Source organism: Primulina huaijiensis, chromosome 2 (genome assembly GCF_012295235.1).
Source record: "Primulina huaijiensis isolate GDHJ02 chromosome 2, ASM1229523v2, whole genome shotgun sequence".
Taxonomy (NCBI): Eukaryota; Viridiplantae; Streptophyta; class Magnoliopsida; order Lamiales; family Gesneriaceae; genus Primulina; species Primulina huaijiensis.
In genome coordinates, this window is record NC_133307.1 from 31,780,023 (window position 1) to 31,806,706 (window position 26,684).

General features: G+C 34.4%; 4 protein-coding genes across 18 annotated transcripts; 2 read left to right on the forward strand and 2 right to left on the reverse strand.

The window, feature by feature from the left end:
- Positions 1–1,780: 1,780 nt before the first annotated feature.
- Positions 1,781–6,025, reverse strand: LOC140971725 (protein REVEILLE 8-like). 9 transcript variants are annotated; one of them, XR_012174360.1, is made up of 10 exons: positions 5,757–6,025; positions 5,386–5,443; positions 4,976–5,099; positions 4,722–4,880; positions 4,506–4,631; positions 3,461–3,570; positions 3,178–3,237; positions 2,376–2,596; positions 2,018–2,100; positions 1,781–1,921 (listed from the first exon to the last, which is right to left on the reverse strand). XR_012174360.1 is itself a non-coding variant. In XM_073434150.1 (8 exons), the coding sequence occupies exons 1-8, from the start codon at positions 5,900–5,902 to the stop codon at positions 2,525–2,527; spliced, it is 855 nt and encodes a 284-aa protein (XP_073290251.1). In that variant the 5' UTR covers positions 5,903–6,025; the 3' UTR covers positions 2,017–2,524. The 9 variants fall into 9 exon arrangements, 3 of the variants coding, with proteins under 3 accessions (XP_073290251.1, XP_073290253.1, XP_073290254.1); XR_012174359.1 differs by having other exon boundaries at positions 2,018–2,105; XR_012174357.1 differs by having other exon boundaries at positions 2,018–2,114.
- Positions 6,026–11,357: 5,332 nt separating this feature from the next.
- LOC140971727 (DNA topoisomerase 6 subunit A-like) lies at positions 11,358–13,312 on the reverse strand. 2 transcript variants are annotated; one of them, XR_012174363.1, is made up of 2 exons: positions 11,837–13,312; positions 11,358–11,742 (listed from the first exon to the last, which is right to left on the reverse strand). XR_012174363.1 is itself a non-coding variant. In XM_073434154.1 (1 exon), exon 1 carries the CDS (start codon positions 13,255–13,257, stop codon positions 11,989–11,991), a length of 1,269 nt encoding a protein of 422 aa, XP_073290255.1. In that variant the 5' UTR covers positions 13,258–13,312; the 3' UTR covers positions 11,826–11,988. The 2 variants fall into 2 exon arrangements, 1 of the variants encoding a protein (XP_073290255.1); XM_073434154.1 differs by lacking the exon at positions 11,358–11,742 and having other exon boundaries at positions 11,826–13,312.
- Positions 13,313–13,667: 355 nt separating this feature from the next.
- Positions 13,668–16,647, forward strand: LOC140971728 (adenylate kinase-like). Its single transcript, XM_073434155.1, has 4 exons — positions 13,668–14,089; positions 14,787–14,927; positions 15,910–16,182; positions 16,353–16,647. The coding sequence occupies exons 1-4, from the start codon at positions 13,799–13,801 to the stop codon at positions 16,494–16,496; spliced, it is 849 nt and encodes a 282-aa protein (XP_073290256.1). The 5' UTR covers positions 13,668–13,798; the 3' UTR covers positions 16,497–16,647.
- A 2,222-nt stretch (positions 16,648–18,869) lies between these two features.
- LOC140971729 (two-component response regulator-like APRR7) lies at positions 18,870–24,572 on the forward strand. Of its 6 annotated transcripts, none has more exons than XM_073434161.1 (10): positions 18,910–19,079; positions 19,220–19,967; positions 21,040–21,201; positions 21,292–21,425; positions 21,873–22,031; positions 22,676–22,856; positions 22,928–23,131; positions 23,216–23,354; positions 23,486–24,224; positions 24,359–24,572. In XM_073434161.1, the coding sequence occupies exons 2-10, from the start codon at positions 19,718–19,720 to the stop codon at positions 24,464–24,466; spliced, it is 2,076 nt and encodes a 691-aa protein (XP_073290262.1). In that variant the 5' UTR covers positions 18,910–19,079; positions 19,220–19,717; the 3' UTR covers positions 24,467–24,572. The 6 variants fall into 6 exon arrangements, with proteins under 6 accessions (XP_073290259.1, XP_073290262.1, XP_073290260.1 ...); XM_073434159.1 differs by having other exon boundaries at positions 18,911–19,079; positions 19,220–19,272; positions 19,672–19,967; positions 22,928–23,354; XM_073434160.1 differs by having other exon boundaries at positions 18,922–18,939; positions 19,220–19,272; positions 19,672–19,967; positions 22,928–23,354.
- Positions 24,573–26,684: the final 2,112 nt, after the last annotated feature.

Consider the following 26,684-nt stretch of genomic DNA (forward strand, 5'->3'; position numbering starts at 1 on the left):
ATTGGGAATAAATGTGGAAATTGGGTTGTGATATCTACTTATATTAGATGGACATTTAGAAAATAACATTAAAAGCAAAATACTACGCTTGTTCATTGATAAGGTCTTGCTGGAAAGTCAAGAGGTATTTTTAAACCAAATCAAATCAGACCAAAGTTTTCAATAAATGGAAGGAGAGTCGTTACATTCATAAAACAAAGCATAAGAAATAAAACACATAGATGTAATAAGAAATAGAAAAAAAACATAAAAATTGATCGTTCAAGCAATATATATGGACAACCTTATTTGTTTGTTGCCTAACAAACTATGTTAGTTATTGTGAAAAAAAGAGCAACATCAACATTCAACGTTAATTGATCCAAATTCGCTGTGGTCATATATATACATACTCCGAATTAAAGTCGTATAAAATCAATTACTCGTCAGATTAATTCAAAATTGGTTATGGCTAGTAATTTTCAACCTTGTATTAAATTTCTCACGGAGTACAAGACAATACGGCATGTGTTTAAATATTGCAAATTAATGAATTCTTTGTTAGATATATGTCTAATCTGTTGGCAGCACTATCCTACGTTAATGTCGTCGTCACATCACATCAAATAAATAGTTGATTTCTACTATAAAATTCATTAAAAATATAATTTACCGGCGAATACAAGCCATATTACGACTGAATCTTGGCAACAACGTTGGAAAATTTTGAGGAAAATTTGGACTCGCATATGATTTCTGTGACATCTGTCCACGATAACTTTATNAATAACAAGGTGAAAACGAATATATGATACTAAAAAGTGCAATATACACACGGCAAAACTAAGACATGGAAATTCACGAGTTTTATTATGTGTACTCACCTCGATTTGGAGTTTCTTACTATTACAAAGAGATATAGGTCAAGTAACGGTGGATTTGAGTCGGTTGTGTGTAATTACGGTTTGATTTTTCGTTTACGATTTTTGAAATATTTAACATGATGATCAATCTATTTTATTACGGTTTCGTGATATTTAATCAGGGTTTATTTCTGCTTAGATGACAAACATGTGGATGTTTGATTTTCTTCTAAAATTAATTTGTAGATTTTACTCATGCAACTTGACTTATTTTAATAGTTCAAAAGCGATGGTGCCAAAGTAGTACTAGAAATAAATGTGTTTGTTTATTAGGCCGAGACGAAAAGCAAATCACTGCCTTCGAGATTTTTGCATTAACCTCCCTCATACTTGATGGATTTTACACAAACCCCCGTTTTTTATATTTTGGCACTTACACCTCATCTATAAAATAAAAAGTTAAGTTTTCCATCCAAAATTACACAAGTTACCTAAATACCCTCTATTAATCTATTAAATAAAATTTTATAATTTTCACCCTTTGTTTTATCAACACATTGAAGTCATGTTCAATTATAAATTGCTTTATAAAATTGTTTGTCTTCAAAAATAATTGGCACGCAAAATATAAAATCTATAATTTTTTTTTACAAGTGGTCAACTTATAATAAAAATAATTTACATATTAATCATATTAAATAATTAGTTATACGTTATTTACATATTTTAAATAAAAAACATGTCACTGATCCATTGATATTGCTACTTTACCAATAATAATTTTGAAACATGGCATCTTCATGCCCTTGTAAAGAAATATACATTAATAATTCATTATATTCAAAATAAATGAACTGCATTGAATAAATATTTCATCAAGAAAAATTTGTGAGAAAAAATAAAAATTGAAAAACAAAATTTGAATTAGACAAAATGTATAATTAAATTGTAATCATGCATAAGTTGCATCCAAACTTAACAAAACAAAACTACTTAGAAAAGAAAAAAGTAAATGTTCTGATAAAAATTCAAACAGGCATCTCCTCAAATAGTTGCAAATTTGAGTCATCTCCTTTTTCCTGAAACAACAAAAGCTATATATTACTTGTTGGTAAAATTATTACAAATTTAAAATTTTTATAATCAATAACTGCTAAGATGCATTCTTCAAAGACCTTGCTCTCTGTTTTTTGCCTTGATTTTCTAGTCCTTGAGGGCTACCAGCTTTGTTGTGTCTAGGTTCATGGCACAGAGTCACCTAAACTGCAAATACTTTGGTATGCATGATGAATAAAAATACAAGAACACGTCAACAGATTTCTCACACCACCGACTAGCAACCTACCACACTATGTCAAACAAAATTGAAACTGAGGGAACAAAGACATAACATGTATCATTTTCAAGTTGGAGCCTCATATTATTACAGAGATCGACATCTTGTCCAACACTAGTGTTGCTGACATGATGGATATGTCAACAATTGGCTCGGGATATTAGATGAGCATTCTTTGAATTTATCACAGACTTCACCTTACACAGACTACTGGCTCCACCTCGAGCACAATTCTATAAGGTCCCATGGCTGTCAGATCACCAGTAACTTCCCTTCTTGGATTCCATCGACCCCTTCAGTTTCTAGTGAAACGGCTTTACATTTAATTTACAGGGTTTATAGCGATTCAGTCAGAGCCTATGACAGCAGAAAAGCCTACTGCTTTGGAATTGATATCATAAGATGATAGAGCCCTTTTCTGCAGAAATATGTGGAAACAGCTTATACATGAGAACATCAGTGTGAAATAGGTACAAAATGTAGAAAAAACTGTCGAGTTCTATTTCAAATGGTTCTATGTCAAATAAATAGGTTATGAACCTCTTCTTCTATATCCCTGACATTCCCCAACCAACATGACAACCCGGCCGCTAAACCACCAGATACATGGTGACCAAAGGAAAAAAGTAGAAATCATGAAAGCATTCAAAGGATACAAGGCTCAGATATTTTTTTACGGCGTCATTTGAAAAAGGTTCTGAAAATGCAACACAACATAAGTTATGTCAGCCATGACTCTCACTATAAATTTTACCAACCTTCAGACTCTATATGTTTAAGAGCATAACATATAAAAAATGATATGCCAACATCAAAGTGTTATTCTAACATTGACAATCCCCGCATAATCTTTATGATGAGGCATTTACGAGATCCGAAAACCATTTGAGCCATTCTCACCCATACATCCCTGTCTGAACACTTTTCATGCTTTAAGATTGACTGCAAGAAACCACTTCACAAAAATGCTGAAACAATTAATTTAAGAAAAACACTTACAATTGGCTCAAAATCAGGACTGGACAAGTTAATGGTAAGGTTTCTAGCCAACAACAAGACCTGCATTTGGAAGAATGATAGCATATTAGTTTGACAAGAATTATCATAAGCTTCCTCATGATGCAAATTTCACACTATACAGTAGTGTCAGCTAGTTTAGAGTGTTTTAAATGTCTTCCTTATCTCGTGCTTAGTTTATTCCCTGTAGTAAACACATCCATTTGGTAAAAAACATTATTTGATTGACAAGCAGAAAAACCAAATGAACCTTGGATGAACTCACTGTTTCAAAATTAATAGGATCCATCTCCTTGAGTTTCTTCACATGATCTTTACCAGCTGGATCAAAGATACTGCCAATGAAGCTATATACTTCAAAAAAATCTGGTATACCTAAAAGGGGAAACACAAGCCATTACCCATCAAATAACAATTTTATTTTTGTATTCACATTATTTTTAGTAATAATCTAGCCTGCAACTCGAAGCCAGTGAAAAGAAAAGTGTTTCTAAGAGACATTTTCAATCCCCTAGAAATTCTTAAAGCCAGTCAATATGTAGTCTAGTACCTGAAGATCAAGCTTCGGACTTTTATCTATGAATATCTATCTAATGTTCCCTGGAGCTTATCACGTGGACGATAATTCAACTAACTAATTATTCATGTAGCACAATGGTGAGAATGAATTAACATTATCAAATTTTATTCTTTCAAGTGAGAATGAATTAACATTATCGAATTTTATTCTTCCAAGTACTGGCCTATTTGGAGTAGAACCTGAGCAATATATATTGGCGAGTGACCCGACGCAAAACTTCCTCGATTACACCAGCAAGAGCATCTGAAGCAACAGCATAGCCCATTCACAACCTCTTTAATTATGTATTAAAATTGCTTCAATACTACTGCCCTTTCAGTTTGGATGTCACACGTCTCATAAGAACAGAAAAACACTAAATGTCATTAATCCTAAACTTATAGAAGCAATACTGAGATAGACGTATATACAAGCAGATTCAGAAATGTATGAAAAATGCAGCAAAAGAGTACGAGTCTAACAACCATAAACATGGCCGAAAGATTTCACCTAAAGCATTCATTCTCAAATCTAAAAGCATCCATTCTCAAATCTAAATCCTCGGGGAAGGGATCCAGGAAAATTTGAGCTACACAGAGGGAAATATAGAGTCTGAACATGACAGAAGATAATATGAACATTGTTTCTGGTCTATCATTCGTAAGTGAAACTATAGATTGTATCTAATCCTCATCCTCCTTGTGTAGACTGAATCATTGGAATGGCAAAGGAACGTGTTCAAGAAGGTTACCGTGAAGCATGGAACCTTGCATGCTCTGTGTTGGCAGGTCAGAACTTGACACAACTCTCCGTGAAATTCCAATGCTGCTCATATTGCAGTTACTAACCCTTTCAGGCCCCTTTGATCCAATATCAGCTGTTTGTATACATAAATTTATTATAAAAAAACTAGTTTATTTAGTTTACACACAATATTAAAAAAAGAAAAAGAAAAAAAGAAGCATGCCTTCAACTCCAAGTAGATTATAATCATTCTCAGTTGCTGTGGCTCCACTTGATGGGTTGTTTCCACGCATGGAAGAATTATCCCATACATGACAAGCAGATGAAAGAGAATTCATTGATGACGAAACATATGCTGCAGATGCTTGACGTGGCACTAGAACTGCCGTAAAGACAGAAAGTAGCAAACTCAAGATACCAGAAAGGCATTATTTGTATGTTTAAAATCATGTTCGAATTAATGCAAAGGAGGCAAACCATTTTTGGGTGCTTTCTGTGGGTATGGATGAGCGGCTTTACGCTTGGGTCGTGGGGGAGGTACATGTGCCTCTGTTCCATTTTTTTGAACCTTCAAAAAGTACTTTTGTGCATGACTGCGAATCTGCCAACAACATCATCGATAATTAGCAACATATACTCCAGCAAAATCTAAGAAGAAAGCCAATGTTACTTATTGTTCATACTACAGACAGCAAATTGCAAAAATGATGGCGGATTAATTTAAGTAGATACAAGATCAAGGATGTCAAGGACCCATCTTTGGAAGTATAAACTAAACCTTGATCTCAGACTTATTTTGATTCTGTAGAATTCTTCAAATAAAATGCAACATTATACTGAAAATTAGAATTCCTTAAAGATTTTGATCCAAGGACTTAAAAAGACACCAGAATCACCGTCTTTGAACCAACGAAATCTTCAATCTTCTTCCAATCTCGGTCGAACCTGATATTCACAGCATGAATGTAATGCATACTTTCGGAAAACTGAACCAGACACATTACTTAACAGTAAGCTCTGTTAAATCTGCGACTACAAGTCAACGACAAAACAATACAGAAGAAAAAGATCGGATTTAAGGTGGATTAAACAAAGCATTTCAGAAAAATCATTCGAGACAAACATTTTCCAGTAAATTATTGATAATTTTAAAAAGTGCAAACTTTACATCTTCAAAATCGTTGATCATCTCTCAACTCTCCCGCGAAACAAATGGCCTATAAAATAAAGTAGACTAAGGAAATCGGAGAAGCTTAACATTTGGAGAGCTTCAAGGAACTTGTCGTGCTCTTCAACGGTCCAACTTTCCCTGGACTTAGTTATGGTGTAAGGCTTCCGCACCTTCTTACTTGACTCTTCTCCCGACGACGACGAGGGCGGAAGGATCGACGAACTGCGGTTCATCTAGTGAATTTGGCGGGCGGCGGAGCTGAGCAGCGGAGGAGAGAGTGGGTTCTTGTGGTGAGTCGAGTCCTGATTAATTCTTGAATTCGAATCGAAATCAAATGATTTGGCATCAGCCGATGATTACCTGTTGTGTGTGTTGGTTAATTTTGAGACAAATATATATATATTTATATTTAATGATCAGGACATTATTTTATAACATATAATATAAATCAATAATGTTAAAATGTACCATCAATATTGATTTGATCCGGGTGAAATGGGTGAGCCGGATCGGACGTTCCACCGGATCTGTTATCAATATAGTGAAAGAAATAAGAGCGACATGTATTATGGACCAGAAACTTCTTTCCTCCCTTAAGCAGTCGAGCAGATCTGCGAACAAAAAAATAAACACGTGAATGGATGTCGAAAAAGTACAAATACTTAAGTTAGTGAAGGACTCAACTAAAATAAGTAGACATCTTTCCAAACAAATACATTTTATGGAATAAATTAGTCAATAACGCACACGACTTTTTCATCACTTAATTATTCTCCTCGAAATCAATATAATCCACTTGTTATTTGGCAACCTGGTCCCGATGTGTTGTTACAAGTGGGCGGGCTCGGTGGACTGACACGTGCCTCAACCACATCCACACATTTAATCCTCCAAATTCTGTCACTGTGGTGGACAAAAGGCCAACCTATCTTCAATCAATATAACTGTTCTTCATGTGAAAAATCGAATTTAAAGACTGCGTTTTATTATATATTTTTTGAAATTAGAACTACAAGTTCGGCCTCTTTAGTTATTCTATTTCATTTTAAATATCTTGTATGAATTTGATGCGGTGAGTTACCACTTACAACTGCCGTTTGCGGTGGAAGCAAGAGCAGTGGTAATGGTAGATTGTAGGGCAGCAGACTTGGGGATAAAAAAAAATTCGTGTATTTATTTATTTTGAAACAAAGTTTTTATTAATATATTTTTTTATTTTAAAAAATGTCGTTAAATTATTCGTTTTGTGAGGAGAAAATTATATTTTTGTCCAATAATTTAATTTTTTTTGGTTTGTCATTGTTTTGGCCATTGACTTACTTTTTTTTTCCAATTTTATTCTTTTTTCAACAAAATGTTGACGTGATAATGAAAAATACTCATGTTGCATCGAAAGATACTGACATGAAACTGGATATTGCTGATGCGTCAGGTCAGTATTATAGCGTAAAATTGAAAAATATGCAAGTTAAATGACAAAAAATATATAAATTTATCTTTTGACGTTTTATCGATACTTTGGTGAAATAAATTAAAATTGAAAAAATGTATGTTATAATATTAAAATTGCGAGCAGATAGATAACATGATATAAATGAAAATGTAAGTACAAGATAAAAAATATATATTTTTCCCTTTTTGACCAAACATCATTAAATATTCTAACCATAAATGTTAAATCACTCAAAAGGAAATGTTGGCTTTGTAATGGTTGAAGTGTAGACAAGTAATTCGATGTTTGCATGAACCAAGAAAAAAAACAAGAAGACTGTTCACATTTTTTAAGGAAAAAATAGTAATAACTGGTTTTAGTTTAGAAAGTTAAATTTATAATAGTCTGAAAGGAAATAGTCATTTTGGTCTGTTAAATCTCACAATTTTAGGGTTTAACCATGTAATTTGTTAATTTAAGTTCAACACCATTTATTTGAGCATATGTTGCTATTTTAGTATGATTTGTGTAGGATTTAATAATTTGGTCTGAAAATGATGATAAGGTGAAAGATATTAATGACCTGAACAATAAATATGGGTAATTTGTCTATGCAGCGATTCTCAAGTACTTTCGTAGCAATGAAACTGAAACAAAAGCAAAAGCCCAATTTGTTATATATCATAAACTAGGAGATGAGATGGAAGCTCTTTTCCCCAAAAATGAAATTCACATAGAAGATTCATTTGACCGAATAAATCGAGGTGAACTACAAGTGCTTTTGGGTTTCTGGTTACAAGGAGGAAGGAAAAATGTGGGAGTAGAAAGAAAAGGTTAAAAGATTTGAATCAGAAAGTGCAAATTCAATCAAAAACATATAACTTTCTTTCTCTAGTTTAGCAGGTTGTACCGTAATTGTGACAAACGCAATTAATGCATTACGTCTGAAAAATTGATATATGCATATTTTTGTCTTATTAAAAAGAATTCTTGGACAAATTGAGATGTCAGATAATGTGCATTGATTGATCGATTGATCTTCTGATAGTGCACTTCGATTAGAGTCTTAGAAACTGTTTGATATGCATGCAGCCATTGAGTCCAGCAATATTTTGAAGATTAGAGTGTCCGACTTAAATTCGTGGTATCCAGCTAAAAACATATAAAAACATGAAAATGACACTTGAACCATGAAACTTGAAACGGTTTATTATCACCAAAATGATGATATTTTCAATCTATCACTTGAGTAGAAGGTTTAATATCCAATTTTATCGCCCATCTCATTAATCTTCGTGCATAGTCAACGATTTCTGGCCAAATGATTAAATCCGGCACAAATCGGACTAAAATAGCAAAATATGCAAAGATATATGATATTGATCATAATTTGATAATTTACATGAATAAATCTAAAAATAATCAAATTAAGTTAAAGGGGCCAAAATTCTAGAATTAGAATTTAGTTTCAAAAAATGAAATGGAAAATAATGGAGGCGTATATTGGTGATCACAAGACATTCACAAAATAAATCAACCATATTAAAATAATTCGTAACACAATATATTTTATCATTTCATATAATTCATCTCTATCTTTTAATTTCTTAATTATTGTATAATTACATAATCCTTCAATTATCCAGTTACTCAAATCAAGAAACGTGTAATTAAATATATTAATTCAAATATCTGAGATAGTTGGATAGTGCACGAGGATAAAATTTTGAGTTATATTATCTTCCCTATTAGTTTTTGTAAAACAAGTTTGAGTTAAAACAGTGCACCGTCCAACTTATCATGGGAGAGTTGAACAAAGAAATCTTGTGATGTCAATCTTGTAAAGCAGATTATTTGACTTGATGTAAGTCTTTTTATATCTATGCACTCCGAAACATCATTATTTCATGTCTCCCATTTGTTCATCTTTATGCGAGCATGATGTTCCCAGCCCACATTTGCTCCTTATAAATTCAATTTCCACCTTACAAGTTAGAATATACAATTGGGTTTTTGAGAGTCATATATATACCACCTTGTAACCATATAGTACATGCACGCAGATCTTCTTGATCATACATATAACCAGGTACATCATATGATTTATGCAATTCATCTTGTGCAATACATTTGATTTGCGGGATATATTAATGGTTTTAGTGATACGTTTGATTTCTCTGTAGCTACTGTCAAAACAACAAATTCAAAGAATGGTCAAGAACAAAGAATGTGGCGAAGCTCCGAAGAAGAAGATATCACTCCCTCCTAGACGAGGACAAATTCAAATCAAGATGATCCAACACATTGTGAAGACCTTGCGAGAAACAACTTCAAAGTTAAGGCACGCGTCGTGCCTAAAATCTCGCATGGATCAGTAACCTTTGCTTCTCCATCTTTTGTATCTTTAGACTTCGACTAAGTTCAGGATTAACAAATGTTTGTTTTTCTCAAGAATGTGATTTCACACCACCAGCTCCGCCTTGCAGTGTACGGAACTTTTTAGAGGTTGATCAATGCATTCTTGCAAATGTATTAGAGAATATAGTTTGGAATCATGACTATTAATCATTTGTTGATGAGCAATAAATTTTATCTTCTTTTTCACATGATTTCAGCTTGTAAGCATAAAACATGATCACAACTTGATATATTTGGAAGATTATTGTTTGTTTCATTATCGAAAAAACATGGAATCGCAATTATCCGCCCCACACCAATCTTGTGGGGTCCTTTTTTAATGGCCTATTGACCATACATGACTAGGGAGTCAATTTAATTTTTTTAGTCTAGTGTGTCGGGAGACCCTAGTCTTTTTTCAAAAAAGAAAAAAAAAAGAGTTACAATGACTAGACTCGATTTCCACTTGTTATCCTTAAGAAATAAGAATCATTCAATTCTATGAATAAGATTAAACAATGACTAAAATCCTAATTACCTTTTGTAATCAATTAAACAATGATTAAAATCATAGTTATCTGTTGTAATCAACAAACAACTACAATAAAACATATATCTTTTTAAAAACGTCAATTATAACTTCACACGCCATACGGGTTTCTAGCAAAACTTCTATATAATTAGTAGTAAAGTAGCATATGGGCTTTTCTATGCAGTAACTAATTCGATCTTGTAACTTTACGAAAATAAAGTAAAAGCGCTAAACTAGATGGTTTTGGAAAATAAATACTGTATTAATAGGACATAGTTTGTCGTTCACATTTGACAGAGTTCAGGGGACAAAATCATTCCAAAAAACTAAAGGATATAATATTCGGGAAATTGGCCTTCAGTCCTCAGCCATCGATTTTTTTTATGTTCAGTCCCTGGGTACTTTTTTAGTACCACATTTTCACATGAAGTGTACCACATTTTGTATGACATAGTACCATAATTTTGTGAGTAGGGAGTGAATCCAAAGAAATATTTTGATTGGGGATTTTTCACCAACTTCCGCTATAATATTGAGGAGTTGAAATCCATGGATTTCAATTAGTTTTATTGTTTAAAATGAAAAATAGTTCTAATCTTAAATTCAGATATTATTTATTTACACATTTGTAATATAAATTAAAATGGATTTCAAACGACATAATTATCAAGTGAACTTGAAATTCATTCATGTGAACGTGAAATACTATATAAATATGTAAGAAATGATTTTGAAATACCTTTGAAATTCATTGATATTGGCCACACAACCGAAATGAATTTCACCAATTCTGACAAGTCATCCTTGTGATTTGGAGCATTCCACACGTAGTGATGTAACTCAAAGACCTTTTGTTCCAACACATCCTCTCTAGTGGCAGGCCAAGAAAATATTCGTTTAGCCCTTTTTTGGTATCCAGATGGAGACATTTTTTTTAATGGGGGGCAAAGACCAGGGTCCACAATTAATGTGTGTCTCGCTCTCAAAATATAATAAAACTAGTCTATGAAGACAAAAATTTTCGACGAGCTCACCACCAAAATTCCAAATCATAATATGAACGCCGGTAAATTTCATCCCAGATAACGTGGCTAAATCAGAGTTTTTGGTCTTTGATGAATGGCATGGGTCTCCCATGAAATATGATGACCCCATTTTATCCAATCGTTAAAATGACGGGGAGAAAATTTTTGGTATAGCATAAAAACCCATTATGAACAAATCATCAAGTTTCGATACCAAAAGAAAAACAATCCTGCAAAAATCAAGAATTCCTAAACCAAAAGAACATTTGGATGGAAGGTTAACCCACAGTACTCCTTGTTTTTTCTCAGGGAAAAAGCACGTCCATATATCATCAGCCGAAAATCAATAATGATGGTGTCTGGGTTTCTACCATAAAAATGCGTTTTTAATGACACACAGTTGATGTCAGTTAAAACCATAAATTGTGAATCCAAACAATCGATTTTTTTTTTCCAATCCAAGTGTTTCAGTATCAAAACTAATCGTAAATTAAAAAATAATGCCAGGTTTGCATTGGTGATGCAATGACAATGGTGCATCTCATACTCAGCTCTCAGGTTTTATCCTTGACCAAAATCTCCTGCAAATAATGCCACATCCTCGCTGCATTTTTTTCCTTGTAGCATTGAAATGCTTCACAACCTATTTGCCTCCAACAATTTGTATGACCAATCTGGATCCTCACTCTAATGCAGTTGGAAAAAAACACATGAAAACCAAAATTAACAGGCAAATCGACCGTCATAGAGGATAGAAAATACACAACGACCAATCTTGGACCTGTAAAGATGCATTGAATTACACAGCAGTTCACTGAAATCAACCCATGGCCTTTCTTGATGTATATCCACTTCTTAATACTAATACAACCACATATCTTCATATTCTCAGTAATTGAGCATTAAAAGGGGATGAATTTTGCCAGCATTAATTTAGAGCCAATCCTTCTGTTGCAACTTTAGTGGCAAGTAAACCTCGGAGAGATACTGAAACCCAAAAGTGCTCAGTGCCTGAATCTCCGCCTTCTGCTTCGACTTCACCATCAAATTCAACTCTTCCACCCACCCAGGATTCTTCTTCACGAAATCCTCCTCCAATAAATCTTTCCCAGTTTTTATATCCTGCTCTGTCATAGGCAACCTACATTGTTCCGGAATTTTGTATTTATCAAGATCACTCGGGCGTATCCCCAGCCATTTTATGTCCGGGGTCGTCAAGTTTGCACTGTCATACGACATGTTCTTGGACCCACACATGTAGACGGACAGGATCTTTAGTCCGTAGGGATCGCTATCCACCAGTGCCAACACAGGCAACTTCAATTCCACCTTCATTTTCCTCAAGAACAATCTTGTTGCCACATCTGGCTGGCCTTTAGCGGTAACAATTATACAAGGAAACCTATTGTAAAACCTATCCTCGGCCAACCTCATGTACGCAGCATCTTTCTCCACTAGGAGGACAAACAATGCATCACTCTGCATATCCCCGACTCTATCTATATTGGGAGGTATCGCCTTTCCTCCGATTCCCATTTTGGTGCAATCAATCATGTCTCCATTATCACTAAATATCAGCCTCCCTACAACCACCCCTTTTTCCGCAGCAACCACATTGAGGCTTGACCTAGTGCATCCAAGAATGCAGGAGACATCATCGAGTATGGCGTCGGATTGGGTCTGATCCTGGAAGAGCTTGACGTCGGTGTAGAAGAGATCACGCTTAGTGACATGGATGTTCTTCAGACACAGCTGATGGACGAGCTGGAGTATACGGGTGGTGATGGTGGCTTTCCTTACGCTGGAGACGGCGGCGAATGGCCGAGCGGAAGATTTGTCTTTGAGCACGATACGATCGAGCTCGGGAACGTACAGCTGGTTGGCGGCGGAGCGAGATGGAACCGAGAAGGAGAATCCGTTGCCGGAGAGAATGGAGTGTGCTAGTGAGAGGACGAGGGATTCAATTGTCGAACGAACGGATGAAAGGGGAAGGTCCGAGACTTCACGGCAGGTGGTAGAGAGGTTGAGATCGGAGAGTCCAAGGGGTTTCGTTGCGGCCGCGGAGGTGGACGCAGCTGATTTGAGAGTTTTAAGTGTTTGGAGGATGGTGGAGTCGGGTTTAAGCTTGGATTTGAATTGAACCGGATCATCTTCAGAGTCGGAGTCGGTGGTTTCTCGGCGGCGCTTCTTCTTATCCGTCATTGTGGCGATGGGAGAAATGGAAGTGGTCGTTTCCTACGGCTTTTATCGTATGCCCTCGTTTTTAATCACACACGAAACGGGTTTTAATAATAATAAATAAATAAATAGATAAAAAATACTAAAATAATAATAATTTTTTTTAATGATTATATAGTAATAATAATAAATTGACGATAACAACAATACCATCAACAATTTTTTAATTACCAAAAATCAAACCCACCGAACCGAATTATAATTGACTATTCTATTTAGTATCCCAAATAATAGAATTGATTAACAAATTAAAAGGATGCGCATGCTTTGTTAGTTCTTACACATAATTAATTAGTAAATTTATATTGCTATTAAATTTAAATATATAATATGATATAAATTATTTACGCATCAATTTGGAATCTCGTAGAAGATCCACCGAATTAGCCGTTGATTAACGTAAAGCCTAGGAAATCATAGTTGTCCCTTTGATCTCCGAATCCCCACCCATTTCTCACGGCAATCCAGGCCACCGCCGTAAAATCCTTTTTCACCACCATCACCTATGGCGGCTGTCTCCCGCCTTTTCAGATCATCCTCCTCCGCCCCATCCTTTTCTCTCATCCGGAGGTCTCTATCCATGGTGGCCGCCGCACCGTCACCCACGTCACACCAATCAAACCCTTCCCGCCCAATCCCCGCCGGCAGGAATGTCCAATGGGTATTTTTGGGATGCCCTGGTGTAGGAAAAGGCACCTATGCTAGTCGACTTTCCGATCTTCTCGGGGTGCCGCATATCGCCACCGGCGATCTGGTTCGGGAAGAGCTCTCATCTTCTGGTCCGCTATCCAATGAAGTACACCTTTTTTCTTCTGACAATTTCATACCCGTATTTATATCTGTATTTATATTTATAAATCGCTTGGTTAAAGCGCGCGGATATGCTTTTATGATTTCTATTTTTTTGGAATATAGTATTGGGAATTTTGATCTGATATTGTGATCCTGAAGAAATCTTGAGTTGAAGATGTGACGTTTGAAGTCTCCTACCGTTATAAAAAAAAATTCATAAATCTCCATTAACTTTTATATAGTTGCCTATGTAATTTGATCTATTGATGTAAAGATTAGCTGGGTTAATTGCGTTACTTTCCAAGACGGTGGGAAGCTCTGAAAAGCCATGAACAGGAAGTTCTGAGGCACTCTCAAGTTCCATCCACTTTAGCAAGAATAAATATATTATTCTTAGAAAAGTTAAGAACTTGAGTGACTGTACAAGAGGTTCAGATTTAGGAAGCGTATAGCTCATAACGACTAATGAGTGTCGATGTTCATGAGTTTTGAATTCTTTTATGACTCGAAATGACATAACAACATGCAAATTAGCGAACAGATTGAAATTTTATGAATGTTTTTGCTGATTGGGGCGTGTGGAGGGTTTTTTATATGCATCATAGCATCTGAAGTTTTAAGCAACAGATAACAATCTTGTTTTTCTCACATTTGTGCTGTTTTACTTTTGATTGAATGTTTTTCTCTGTTCTCATTCACAGCTTGCAGAGATCGTAAACCAGGGTAAATTGGTGCCTGATGAGATCATTATAAACTTATTGTCAAAGAGGCTTGAGATGGGAGAAGCCAAAGGAGAATCGTGGTTCATACTTGATGGTTTTCCTCGCACAGTCCGACAAGCAGTAAGTGGTTAATTTTTATAGTTGCTACCGAGCTTAATTAGATTTCAGCTCTAATAGGGTCCTGATAAACATCTTCTAATTGTGATCAACTTGCTTTCTTGCACCCGTCTTAGTGTCCTGCTTTATAATATGAAGTTTATGATTTGGAAGGGCCTGAAAAATGGGGGAGTGGTTGCAGGTCCTGACGTGGTTGTCATAGGGCCATTACTTTGTAATTACTCTGGATACTATTATGCTGGTGTAAATGGTTTATATTAGATGATTTGTTAATAGTTTCCTGTACTAGTGACGAAAGTGTTCTGAACTCAGATAATTGATTGTTGGAGCCAACGATATAAAGGTACACTTTGTAATGGAAGGCACTACTGGTAATTTATGTTCTAATTCTAGTTGTGAAAACCTTTAATTTCCATCTGGTATTTTATCTATTTGGAATTTATTATTATTTTTAATTTTTATGTTTTTGTAACTAAATATTTCTTTCCACGTTATAGCAAGCCAGGAGTGAGACATCATACTGTTTGTTTTGAATTTGAATATTGGAGATTCTAGCTTGGAACATTCTGCATACTGGGCAATTCTAGTTTCAGCTTATAGTAAGGAATTGATGTTACTTTATAAGATCTTCTGGGCTGTCAGTTAGAGGTCTAAATGCCCAATTCTTTCCTCAGAAGGGAAGGGTTCGAGCAATCGGATGGAATTGATTTTTATGTGGAAATAGGATCTTTCTCTAAACCTCCGCACCAACTACCAAATAAGAAAAACTTGAATGAGAGAGGTGGTTCATCTTTTCGGTGAATGACAAAACAGGAAATCCAGAGGACGGGGGATTTTACTGTCTTCTAGTGTTCATCTTCCTCCTTGCGCATTATCTCTTCATTCTTACTAGACATGCTCATTGTGTTGGGGAAGAACTTACTCATTTATCTGGAAGATGTCTAAAATGAATATCTGAATAGTTGCTTTTTTCCGCCTCATGCAGGAAATATTGGATGAAGTGACAGACATCGACCTGGTGGTGAATTTGAAGCTCCCAGAGAGTGTACTCATAGAAAAATGCCTTGGAAGAAGGATTTGCGGCCAATGTGGGAAGAATTTTAATGTTGCTACCATAAATGTCAAGGGTGAAAATGGTAATCCTGACATGAATATGTCCCCACTTCCTCCTCCTCCTCAGTGTGCTTCAAAGCTGATAACTCGTTCCGATGATACTGAAGCTATCGTAAAAGAAAGGCTTCGTGTGTACAATGAAAAGGTACTGCTTCTTCGGGGCTCCCCCTCCCTCTTTTTGCCTCGTAAGGAGATGGAACTTTGGGGAAGATGATTTTTATCATTTCTTGAATAACAGAGTATCTTTGTAGATTTTGGTAACAAACAAGATGACAGATTAAGCTCATTTAGTTCTCTGTCTTTTAAACGATGCAGAGTCAGCCGGTCGAGGGTTTCTATCAGGACCAAGGAAAGCTTCTGGAATTCAATTTACCAGGAGGCATCCCAGAGTCATGGCCAAAGTTGCTGGAAGCACTAAACCTTGACGATAACGAGGTTAAACAGTATGCCACAGCATGATCAGTCGTCATGCACGTTTTCACATCTTTCTTAATCTTTTTTTGCAGAAAACATAATATTTTTTCGAATTCCCTTTCACCCGTTCTCAATATTCGGGAAAATAACAAAACAATTGAATTCTTGGCCGTTAATTATATTGGCTGTTGTCTTTTGTGCTTCTTATTTTTGGGTTGCAGAATTTTGTTGTAATATTAAAGTAGTGAATGGGTGCAGTGTTGCAGCCTGAAATTGACTTTTTGTAATAAGAATTTGCTGACAGGTGCCGAATATGATTATCTAAAATTTTCATCATATTGTGTTTTAAAAGATGTCGCTGCATAAATCTGGCCGCTTGGGCGGATATTTAAAAAAACATATTTTTTTACAAAAAATAAGAAAATTAATAGTCCATGAAACCGAATCTAATTCATATTATCATAATATTTCAAATATATTAGTGAATCGGATGAAGTGTTGGAGCAATACGAAGATGGCAAAAACTTGTATGAGACGGTCTCACGGGTCATATTTGTGAGACAGATCTCTTATTTGGGTCATCCATGAAAAAGTATTACTTTTTATGTTAAGAGTATTACTTTTTATTGTGAATATGGGTAGGGTTGATTCGTCTCACAGATTAAGATCCGTGAGACGGTCTCACATGAAACCCACTAGATTAGGAAAAAACTGCATAGGTGTTCTGTGGTCGTCTAACACTTTTTAGAATATTGTTTTTTATATTCCTAAAATTATTTGATAAGTGGCAAAGAAAACATTCAGTCAAGGGCAAATTAAATATCTTTTTATATTCTGTCAGATTGAAAAATTGTGGATAACTAGTAATTCCCATTCGTATTAAAAAATAAATATGAAAATGATAGTTATAGTTGGTAAACAATAAATTTATTGAAATGTACATAAAATATGATGTGTAGGATATATAATATAAAAATAAATTAAAGATAACTAATATGGTATGATAAATATTGAATGTTTGATATAATTTTACTAAGTATGATTAAATTTGTCGGTCGGACCATAACGACAATATTATCCATACTAAAATAAACTTTTTTTTTCTTTTCATTTCTATCAAGATTTCCCACATGTGCAATTAGGGGTGAGCATTGGGGTTTGGATATCGGAATTACATAATCGAGTTTTTTCTTCAAAATGGCGGGTTTGAGTTTGTACCTCAATCGGATTTTTTTTTTCGAGTTGGTGTCGGGTACTCAAATTAGCACCTGACATATTGAACATATTTTTTAAGGTTTTATGTTTTTATATAATTTTAATTAAAGAAAAAATGTTATTCTTTTTTGTTTCCTTATATTTTTGTGTGTGTATATATATATATATGTTGATTAATATATATTTACAAAAGAAAAGAATTAATGCTCTTTTTAATATTTAAAATAAAATTTGCCGATTTATCCTCTTTCATAATGCGATGCAATTTTTTTTAAAAAATCTAACTCATTTTTACATCGTAATTATAAATATTCACCATTACTACATTTATTTTTCAAAATATCAAGCATAAACTATTATCATAATTGATTTTCAGGTATGATGATTTTCATTAATTTGGACTGGAGTTTTCTCCATATTGACCAACATTTATCAAGGGTCTATGAGATTTTAGAGTGTTTTTAAAAAATGTATTAACCATATGATGAAACATGATAACTTATTACTCAGTCATTTATCAAGTGTATCAATTTATTAATATTATAGAATTATGAATATTGCAAAAATTTGTACTTTTTGAATTAAAATAAAAACCAAACTGATTGGACCGAAGATAAAAGACGATATGTCTATCAATGCTATTAATATTTTATCCTACATAATTACATTTGTCTTCAAAAGAAAATAGAGAATTAATATTTACATTCTAGTTCAAATTTATTCACAAATGATGTGCAAATAATAAGAAATTGAGTATAAATATCAATTTTTAAGAATGTATATTCATCATAAATATTGTTATAGTCGATTTATTTTTAAGTAATTTTGTTAAAAAAATAGAAAATATAAAATTAAAATAAAAATTAAAAAAATAAATACGACGCCGTCAACAGTTTGTGCCCACAACCTGACTTCCGTCATAACGGCGTCTTTTCGCCGTAGATTTCAGACTTTTTTAGAGCAGCCACGTGTACACCGATTGGCCGGCTTCAAATCCAAATTGATTCGGTTCAATGACCTTGGGCTCTCGTCTTTAGATTTGGTCCACGCCATATGGCCACATCACCCGAATCAATCACACGTGGCATTTCTCTATCCTACGTGTCGTTCACGGAAACGGCCCATCGTCCACGTTCTGCATCGGGATTCAACAAATTGCTTCAAGCTGAAGGCCCCGTATTTACCAAAACCAGTCGAGACCCACTCCCCAACTCAAAAAAGTATGCCTTATCTTAAAATATTTATTTGAACCCTGATTTGGCTATGTTTGGATGTGATCTAGGTTCTCTGTCGTTGTTGTTGTTACTTCTTTTACATTCGTGCTCTGTTTTTTTTTTTAAATTCATTATCTTCATTTTTTAAAAAATTTGAAGGCGAAATTGCAATCGTTGATGTTCGATTTGTGTCGTAAGGGTGAGCTAAGAAGGTCTTGCTTCGTAGTTTTGAAAAACCATTTATCCGTTTGGTTTTTGAATTGTTTGTTTAAATGTCTAGTGTTGGTGTTTGTAAAATGTTAGGGTTTGTCCGATGATGCTCTGTTCTGTTGTGTGCAGGGTATGAGCAATCTTCAGGGCATTGAGGAATCTTTGTGAACAGACGGGAGAAGGTTCAATTCGGAATTTTGGGGTTCAATTAAGAAGCTGCTTATCTGATTTTGCTTCCTCATTCTTTCTTTACCTGGCAAGAATTTATTTGAGACTCATTTTGACTGTTTTTTGACGGATGAATTTGGATTTACGAAAGGTTTGGATTTACCTAGGGATTTTTCACTTATAAGATTTGAAAAGAAATGCTTTAATGGAATTTGAAATCTTTATAATGAACTAAAAAGGTATTGGATCAGAATGATCGATTTCAAATTCTTAATTATGTTGGTCTGTATATATTTTTAACAATTTACGCATAAAGTTTGAATTTTTCTTTCAGATGCTCGGTTACCATTGCTCGCCTCATGTGGGTCTGTTACTGATTTGTGTTTTTATTTATGAAGGGAATGCTTTATCAGAGATTTTCATATAAGTGATTTGGGATCTAGTTGGTGGTGTGTATCAATGAATATTGAAGCTAATAAAGAAAAGGAGTTACCGGATGAGGATAGTGGTGTTAAAGATGAGGACGCTGGAGGTGCGACTGAGTTAGATCTTCCTGGGGAGGTGCAAATGCGACACCAACCATCTCAAGGGACAGTGGTTTGTTGGGAGAGGTTTCTTCACGTGAGATCTATTCGGGTGTTGCTTGTGGAGAATGATCATTCCACACGCCATATTGTTTCTGCTCTACTCAGGAACTGTAATTATGAAGGTTGGTGCATTGAATTATGCTGAAGAAGCCTTCTCTCAAATGCTTAGTGCTGTTCTCGTTATCAATGATTAGTTGGATTAACCTCTGTTGTGGTGATGTTGTGGATTGAAGTTCAAGATTTTTACTACTTTCAAGTTTCAAAGTATCTCTATACTTTATGGCAAAATAATTCTCTGAATGAACAAAATATGACGTTAAATTTTTTACAAGTATTCCATACCGGTTTGGAGATGAGAAATATTAAAGTTTTAAATCCGACATGGCCACACAGCAATTTCAGCTAACATCTTTATTCTGCTCTTTTTCTTTTCTTCTTTTCTGTCTAACATGTCTCTTTCATCTTCATATGGAATTAACATTTTGTTTTCTGATATTTCTTAATCAACTGTATGTAGAAAATTTAGTTTTTGCCTGTTTACTTCTCCTTCCTACTCATTTTTGTCTGAAAGGATAATGAATGGGAGAGTTGAAATTCAAGAAAAAGAATATTCATAATTGGTATTATTAATATGACATCGAGCGAATATTTTTGGGTGTGAACATCACCTGAGGCTTGCTTTGGATAGCATTTTGCAGTTCGTTTTTTTCCTTCCATGTATTTATGGCATGCAAGGTAAATAATGGATGACGGGAGTTTAAGAGTTGCAATGTAGATATCAGAATCTTCAAAATATTTTTGTTTTGAAGTACTAGAAATATTTGCTTTTACATGTCAAGTGTTGACTGTAAAATTTTTCTCTCGGATGAGTAACATACACAGATTTAATTAAAGACAACACATGTTTTTCTGGCCCCTCCAGTACGTTTATAATTCATGATGTTCATTACATTTTTAGAAGGATCAGAAAGAAAAATACTTCCGATCCTTCAGAATCAAATCGAAGGAAAATTTATTTCATGTGGTTCGATTCTGAAGCAATGATAAGAATCTCTTTTCATATATATTTAGGGAATTTTCTCCATATTTGCGTTGATTAGATTCAGGCTGATAAATGTGATTCTTTGGCTTTAGTCTGCTTATTTTATCATTCTTTTATTCATTGATATTTTGTCATTGAAACGCTATATGCAGTATTAGATGCTGCTAATGGACTGCAGGCGTGGAAAATCTTACAAGATCTCAACAACCATGTTGACCTCGTTTTGACAGAGGTGGTAATGCCTAATTTATCTGGAATAGCTCTATTATGCAAGATTATGGGCCACAAAACTCGCAAGAATATTCCTGTCATTAGTGAGTAACTATTCCCATTAATCAGTATAATATTTTTTGTGCCATGTAATGGATGCTGTTAACTCGACCCTTGATGAGATTTTCTTGCAGTGATGTCATCAAATGATTCAATGGGGTTAGTCGTTATGTGTCTGTCTAAAGGCGCAGTTGACTTCTTGGTGAAACCTATTCGGAAAAATGAGCTTAAGAACCTTTGGCAGCATGTCTGGAGGAGATGCCACAGTGTGAGTCATCTCTACTTGTTTAACCCTATTTGTGAACCATTAACTTGTGAACAATAAACACATAAATAAAGACGATACATAGGGTATTACATTGCATGTGTACCATGCTTACATACGGTTATACTTCTGAGTTGATTGTAGTTGCCTCTGAATTCATAAAGTTGTCACTCACTGGATTTTTTAGCTTTATTTCTTGATATTTCCTATACAATTATTGCTGCAACAGAAGACACTTATTAAAAGTACGAATACAACTGTGCTAACTGAAAAACAGGACATTTGAGATTGTCCTCTATTCCTCTTGGAGGCGGTCTTTGATGGATCTTATGGCTTGTTTGTCCCTTTTTCGAATTTATAAATTATAAATTGTTGTTCTTATTAAACTAGTTCCGTCCAATTTTATCACGCGCATTTACTTAACCTTCTCGATTATTTGTGCTGCCTCAGTCTAGTGGAAGCGGGAGTGAAAGTGGAACACGAACTCAAAAATATGTAAGATCGAAAGGTAGTGAGAAATCAGAGAACAACGAAAGCAATGATTGGGAAAATGAAAAGAGCAATGGCTTAACTGTGGGTGATGGAAGTGATGATGGGAGTGGAGCACAAGTAAGGAAGTGCTCTTTTTTGTCCGTCCCTCTTGGTAGATTGCAAGACTTTGTTTTGTCTGCGTTGATGTTATTAATTCTTTTACAGAAGAACCTGCAGATTGCAAAAATGTTATCTTTTGTATTAGTATGACTTAATATTCCTAGATTTTACATAACTCGGTTTATTTCTTTTCAACCCAATGTGAGTTTGATATCTGAAATTTTAAATAATTTTTGCAAGGCTACTCTCTCTTTTTCTAAAATATAAAAGGTGCGAATAAGCCATACAAAGAAACCCCATAATGTGGTAACTATTATGCAACAGTTTGTCACACAGAGTTCAATAATCATACTAAAGAGTTTATCAGATTAAGTAGTCCACAATCTTTTTGTCTCGTATGCTGCATGTTTGAACATGAAATTTTGGCACCAGGCGATGCCAATTTGAACCTGGCTTTCTTTCGATTAGTGATTCTTGGTGATAAATCAATTAGCATCACACCGAGGTTTAATTTGAATAACATAGTATTCTCATCAATGAGTGGTTCACTTTTCCAAATTCAAGGAATGGTGGTGCTTCTCCGTTTTAGCCATGTCATTGCATGTGGAAAGTTATCGATTCTTTACATGTGATGCCAGTATAACTCGGTCCTTATTATACAGAGCTCTTGGACAAAACAAGCTGTAGAAGTTGAAAGTTCACAAGTTATGTCACCAATGGATCAAGCAGCTGAGTGTCAAGATGGTACGTGTGCCCAAGTTATTTGTTCAAATGCTGAAACCTCTGGCGTTAAAAGGATGCATATTTGTCTATCCAAGGGATACCATGGGCAAAAACAACCTGGTAATATGTATTATGTGGTTTTCTTCTAAATTCTTTTTCTTTACATGATCTGACAAATTATGTCCCCGTAGATACTGTTGGAGAGGATGAGGATTTGAAGGCAAGCATTCCTAAACACTGGAAATCACAATATGAAAATCCAGTTAAAGTTCCCCTTTCCCTCACAGGCCCAAATCCCAATTCCTTGTCGGAGGTAAATTGCAATACAAGCATGAAGCAGGTCGAGGAGGGACGACCCACTCCAATAAGTGAATACTTTTTTGAAAAGCTTGAAGGTGACGGTGAAAAAATTTCTATGCCTTTTATTGATGTTAGAGAATCTGAGTCTACTATAGAGGCAACTAACATTATGAACCTAGGAAATAATGCAACTGATGATTCGAAAGATCCAAAATTTGAGCTTAGCTTGAAAAGGCTTAGAGGAGGTGAGGACATTGGAAGATCGGTTCAAGATGATCGTTATATCTTGAGGCGTTCTGAGCAATCTGCTTTCTCGAGGTTTGAAAGAAAAAGAACTATAAACGATGATTTTTCTAAATCGTTGTAGTTTGTATATTCGGTTTGGGTGTAGCCGATTTTAGTGGTAGAATTGATTGTGATCAGAAAATTGTTACATTATACTGTGGCAGGTATGATGCATCATCAAATTTTCTCAAGGCTGCTGATGGGATCACAGGGTGTAGTTCCATATTTGGCAACAGTGTTGAAGTTTCCAACCAAATTTTTTTGACCGACAATCTCGCATATCAAGGCTCAAATGGAGTTAGCGACAATATTGATATGAGTTCCACCACTAATAAACTCACTACCCAGCCATCAATTAGGAAAGATAAGTCTGAAGCAACTTCCACAATCAATCACTTGCATCAATCTGCTTTTAAACCTGTGAAAAATGATCTTAGATTCTCCCAACAGCGAGATTATCCAATTCTACAAAGATGCTCGAGCAAGGAGCTCGAAATTCAGCACCCTCATCGTGGAAAAAATTTCCCCCACCATAACCATCATTTTCACAACTTAGAAGAAAAGCCACCGTCAAATCTTGATGATTCGGCGCCAAAGAAGTTGGCTTCACTCGATCCTGACTTTGGATCATCTAGTGTTTTAGGTGGACCAATTAACTATAGTCTGAATGGAAGTGCCTCGGGAAGTAATCGTGTTAGTGATGGACAAAATGTAAGCAACACTGCCCTTAATACCCCTGAGAATAATGCAGAAAGTGATGTTGGCCAAGCTGGGAATGGAAGTGGGGATGCTAATAATAATACTGGTGGTGGAAATAGAATGGATGAAAACAAGCTTACACAGAGGGAGGCCGCCTTGAACAAGTTCCGTCAGAAGAGGAAGGAAAGATGCTTTACGAAAAAGGTTGTTTAATATGATTCTATTAGAATTTTGTTGCCATCACATCATTATTGAGACACGACGAGCTAATTAAAACCAGAGTTCATTTCTTGTTGTAACTGTTTAGTTGTGGTCTCTTATCGTTCATTTTGCCTCAGGTACGATACCAGAACAGAAAGAAACTAGCAGAACAGCGGCCTCGTGTTCGAGGGCAGTTTGTAAAGAAAACGGGTCATGATAGTTCAAACAATCGTTCGGACGAATAGTTCCTCGCCCCCTTCAACTAGATCCTTTCTTATCTTGTCAAGATACAACTGTTTACAGACTAAGTATTTATGATCTAATTGTGGATTGTTAAATTATTTTTTCTTTTATCTCGTAACCTTGAAAGAAAGATCTTTCTTTACTTTGATTAAAGATTGAAATATTTTTTTCCTTCCTAAATATGTCATATATGTGTTCTTTAGAATTGTTTCCAGTGAATTAATTGTTTTTTCCTCGGGTTCTTTAATATGTTCCTTTGAAGGGATTTATTGACACTGTCATCGGGAATCGTCAAATTCCAGAAACTGATTGTTTTCAGAAATCCTATCATTATCCAGAAAATTAAAGAAAAATGTCCTAACACATGATGTTATGTTACCTCAAAAATCGAATGTTCGTGTTGAGCTGATTGGGAAGGACACCTCAAGATTACCTGCAAAAGGACCCAGAGAATTGAACTGCATGTGATCTCCGTTACTTACATATACTGCTCCCTACCTGGCTGTGGTTGTGTGGCGAATGAGAGCTGGTTTTGCCGTTTGCATGGCAAATGCTGAATGTTTCAGATTTTCCAAACGCAATCTCGGATGAGATACTTCACGTCACGTGCGGAATTATATTTGAACACATGTTAAATATGATGACATTGTATTGGAAATGATTTTAAACTAATCTTTGTAATGATAGTATTTGAGAATTATTCGTGGAGGGATTGTCGCTCTTATATTTAATTAAAATTAATTATATTATATATACATTACAATATAATTTTAATTTTTAAAAATTTAGGTGGAATCTAATAAATATTTTTTTTAACGAAGTCGAGGAGATAATTTTTTGGGTTGCAGATATTCTAAAACATTTTGATTAGTATCTATCTAATCCGGTTTAAAATTCTACCATAAATAGACTTTTTCCCTTTGGTTAATTAAATACGCACATATCACTATAATTAGCCCAAAATCACTCGATAACATTCGCTCACAAAATAGCATACACTACCGTTCTAGCTCAAATGTCCCAATCAAATATCGGGTTCGTATAATAAATAATTGCTTGCTATGGAGCGACATAATTTTTTTCCTCTCATTTTAGAATTATTTTAACATATTGGTAATACTAAAATAATAATCTACGATAATTAGTTTGCATTTAGATTTGTATTTAAATATGTTTTTGTTCTTTAGGTAAGACTGTAAATTTTCTAATATATCTCTTGCATATTTATATTGCGTTTCATATCAATTATGATTGATTTCGAGTTCACAAAATAATGATGTCATTTATAATTTATTCTACTGTCTATAACTAAAGTGTAAATAAATAATTTATGGATTTAAGATTTGATATTTTGTTTCATTATTAACAATAAAAATATAATCGAAATTCAGGAATTTCAAATTTCATATCCCGAAATGCAACCTAAATGAATTTGATTTTGTGCATAATCATTTAGTGGAAAGTCGAATAAAATTGGTCATATTTTTTTAACCTATCTGTAATTGGATTTATACTTATACTGATTTTGATTATGCTTTTCCTTAGAAGATTACACTAGTTTTGTTTCATTTTATATATTAAATAATAATGCCTTACTATTTAGTATTTAATTATAGTGGTAATTTATTAGTTAATTCTATAAATTTTATGTAGCCCTATCAGCATTCTAATCTGTGTCAGTCTCTCCTCACTTTATGGATAAAATAAAATAATATTAGTTTTGTTTATTTTTAGTTAGAATTGTTCTAAATCAAAATTGAGAACCCATTATATACCCAAATGGAAATTTAAAATTTTGTTTTGTTCTCATTTTTACACAAAAATCAAATAAAATAGGTAAAAAATAATGAAAAATGAAATCATAGATTGAATTAGGGATGTCAATGGGTCCGGGTTTTACTCAGACCCGCAATGGACTTGTCCCAAACTAAATGGGTCATGAGGCGGGTCTCGAGTTCTATAATATCCGCCTCATACGCGGCCCATATATGTGCATATAAACACTCTAGGGTTTTAGTTTTATTAATGTCCATTTGAGATGCCAATATTTTTTTTTAAAGATAATAACTATTTTTTATGTAATTCATTATGTTGAGAAGATATTTTGTTTGTTATTATTAAGTGTGGTCGAAAACATGAATTAATTTTCTATTATGTTGTATTTAGATGTTTTTTTTGTTTTATAATTCAGTAATGTAAGAAGAAAATTATTGTTTTCAT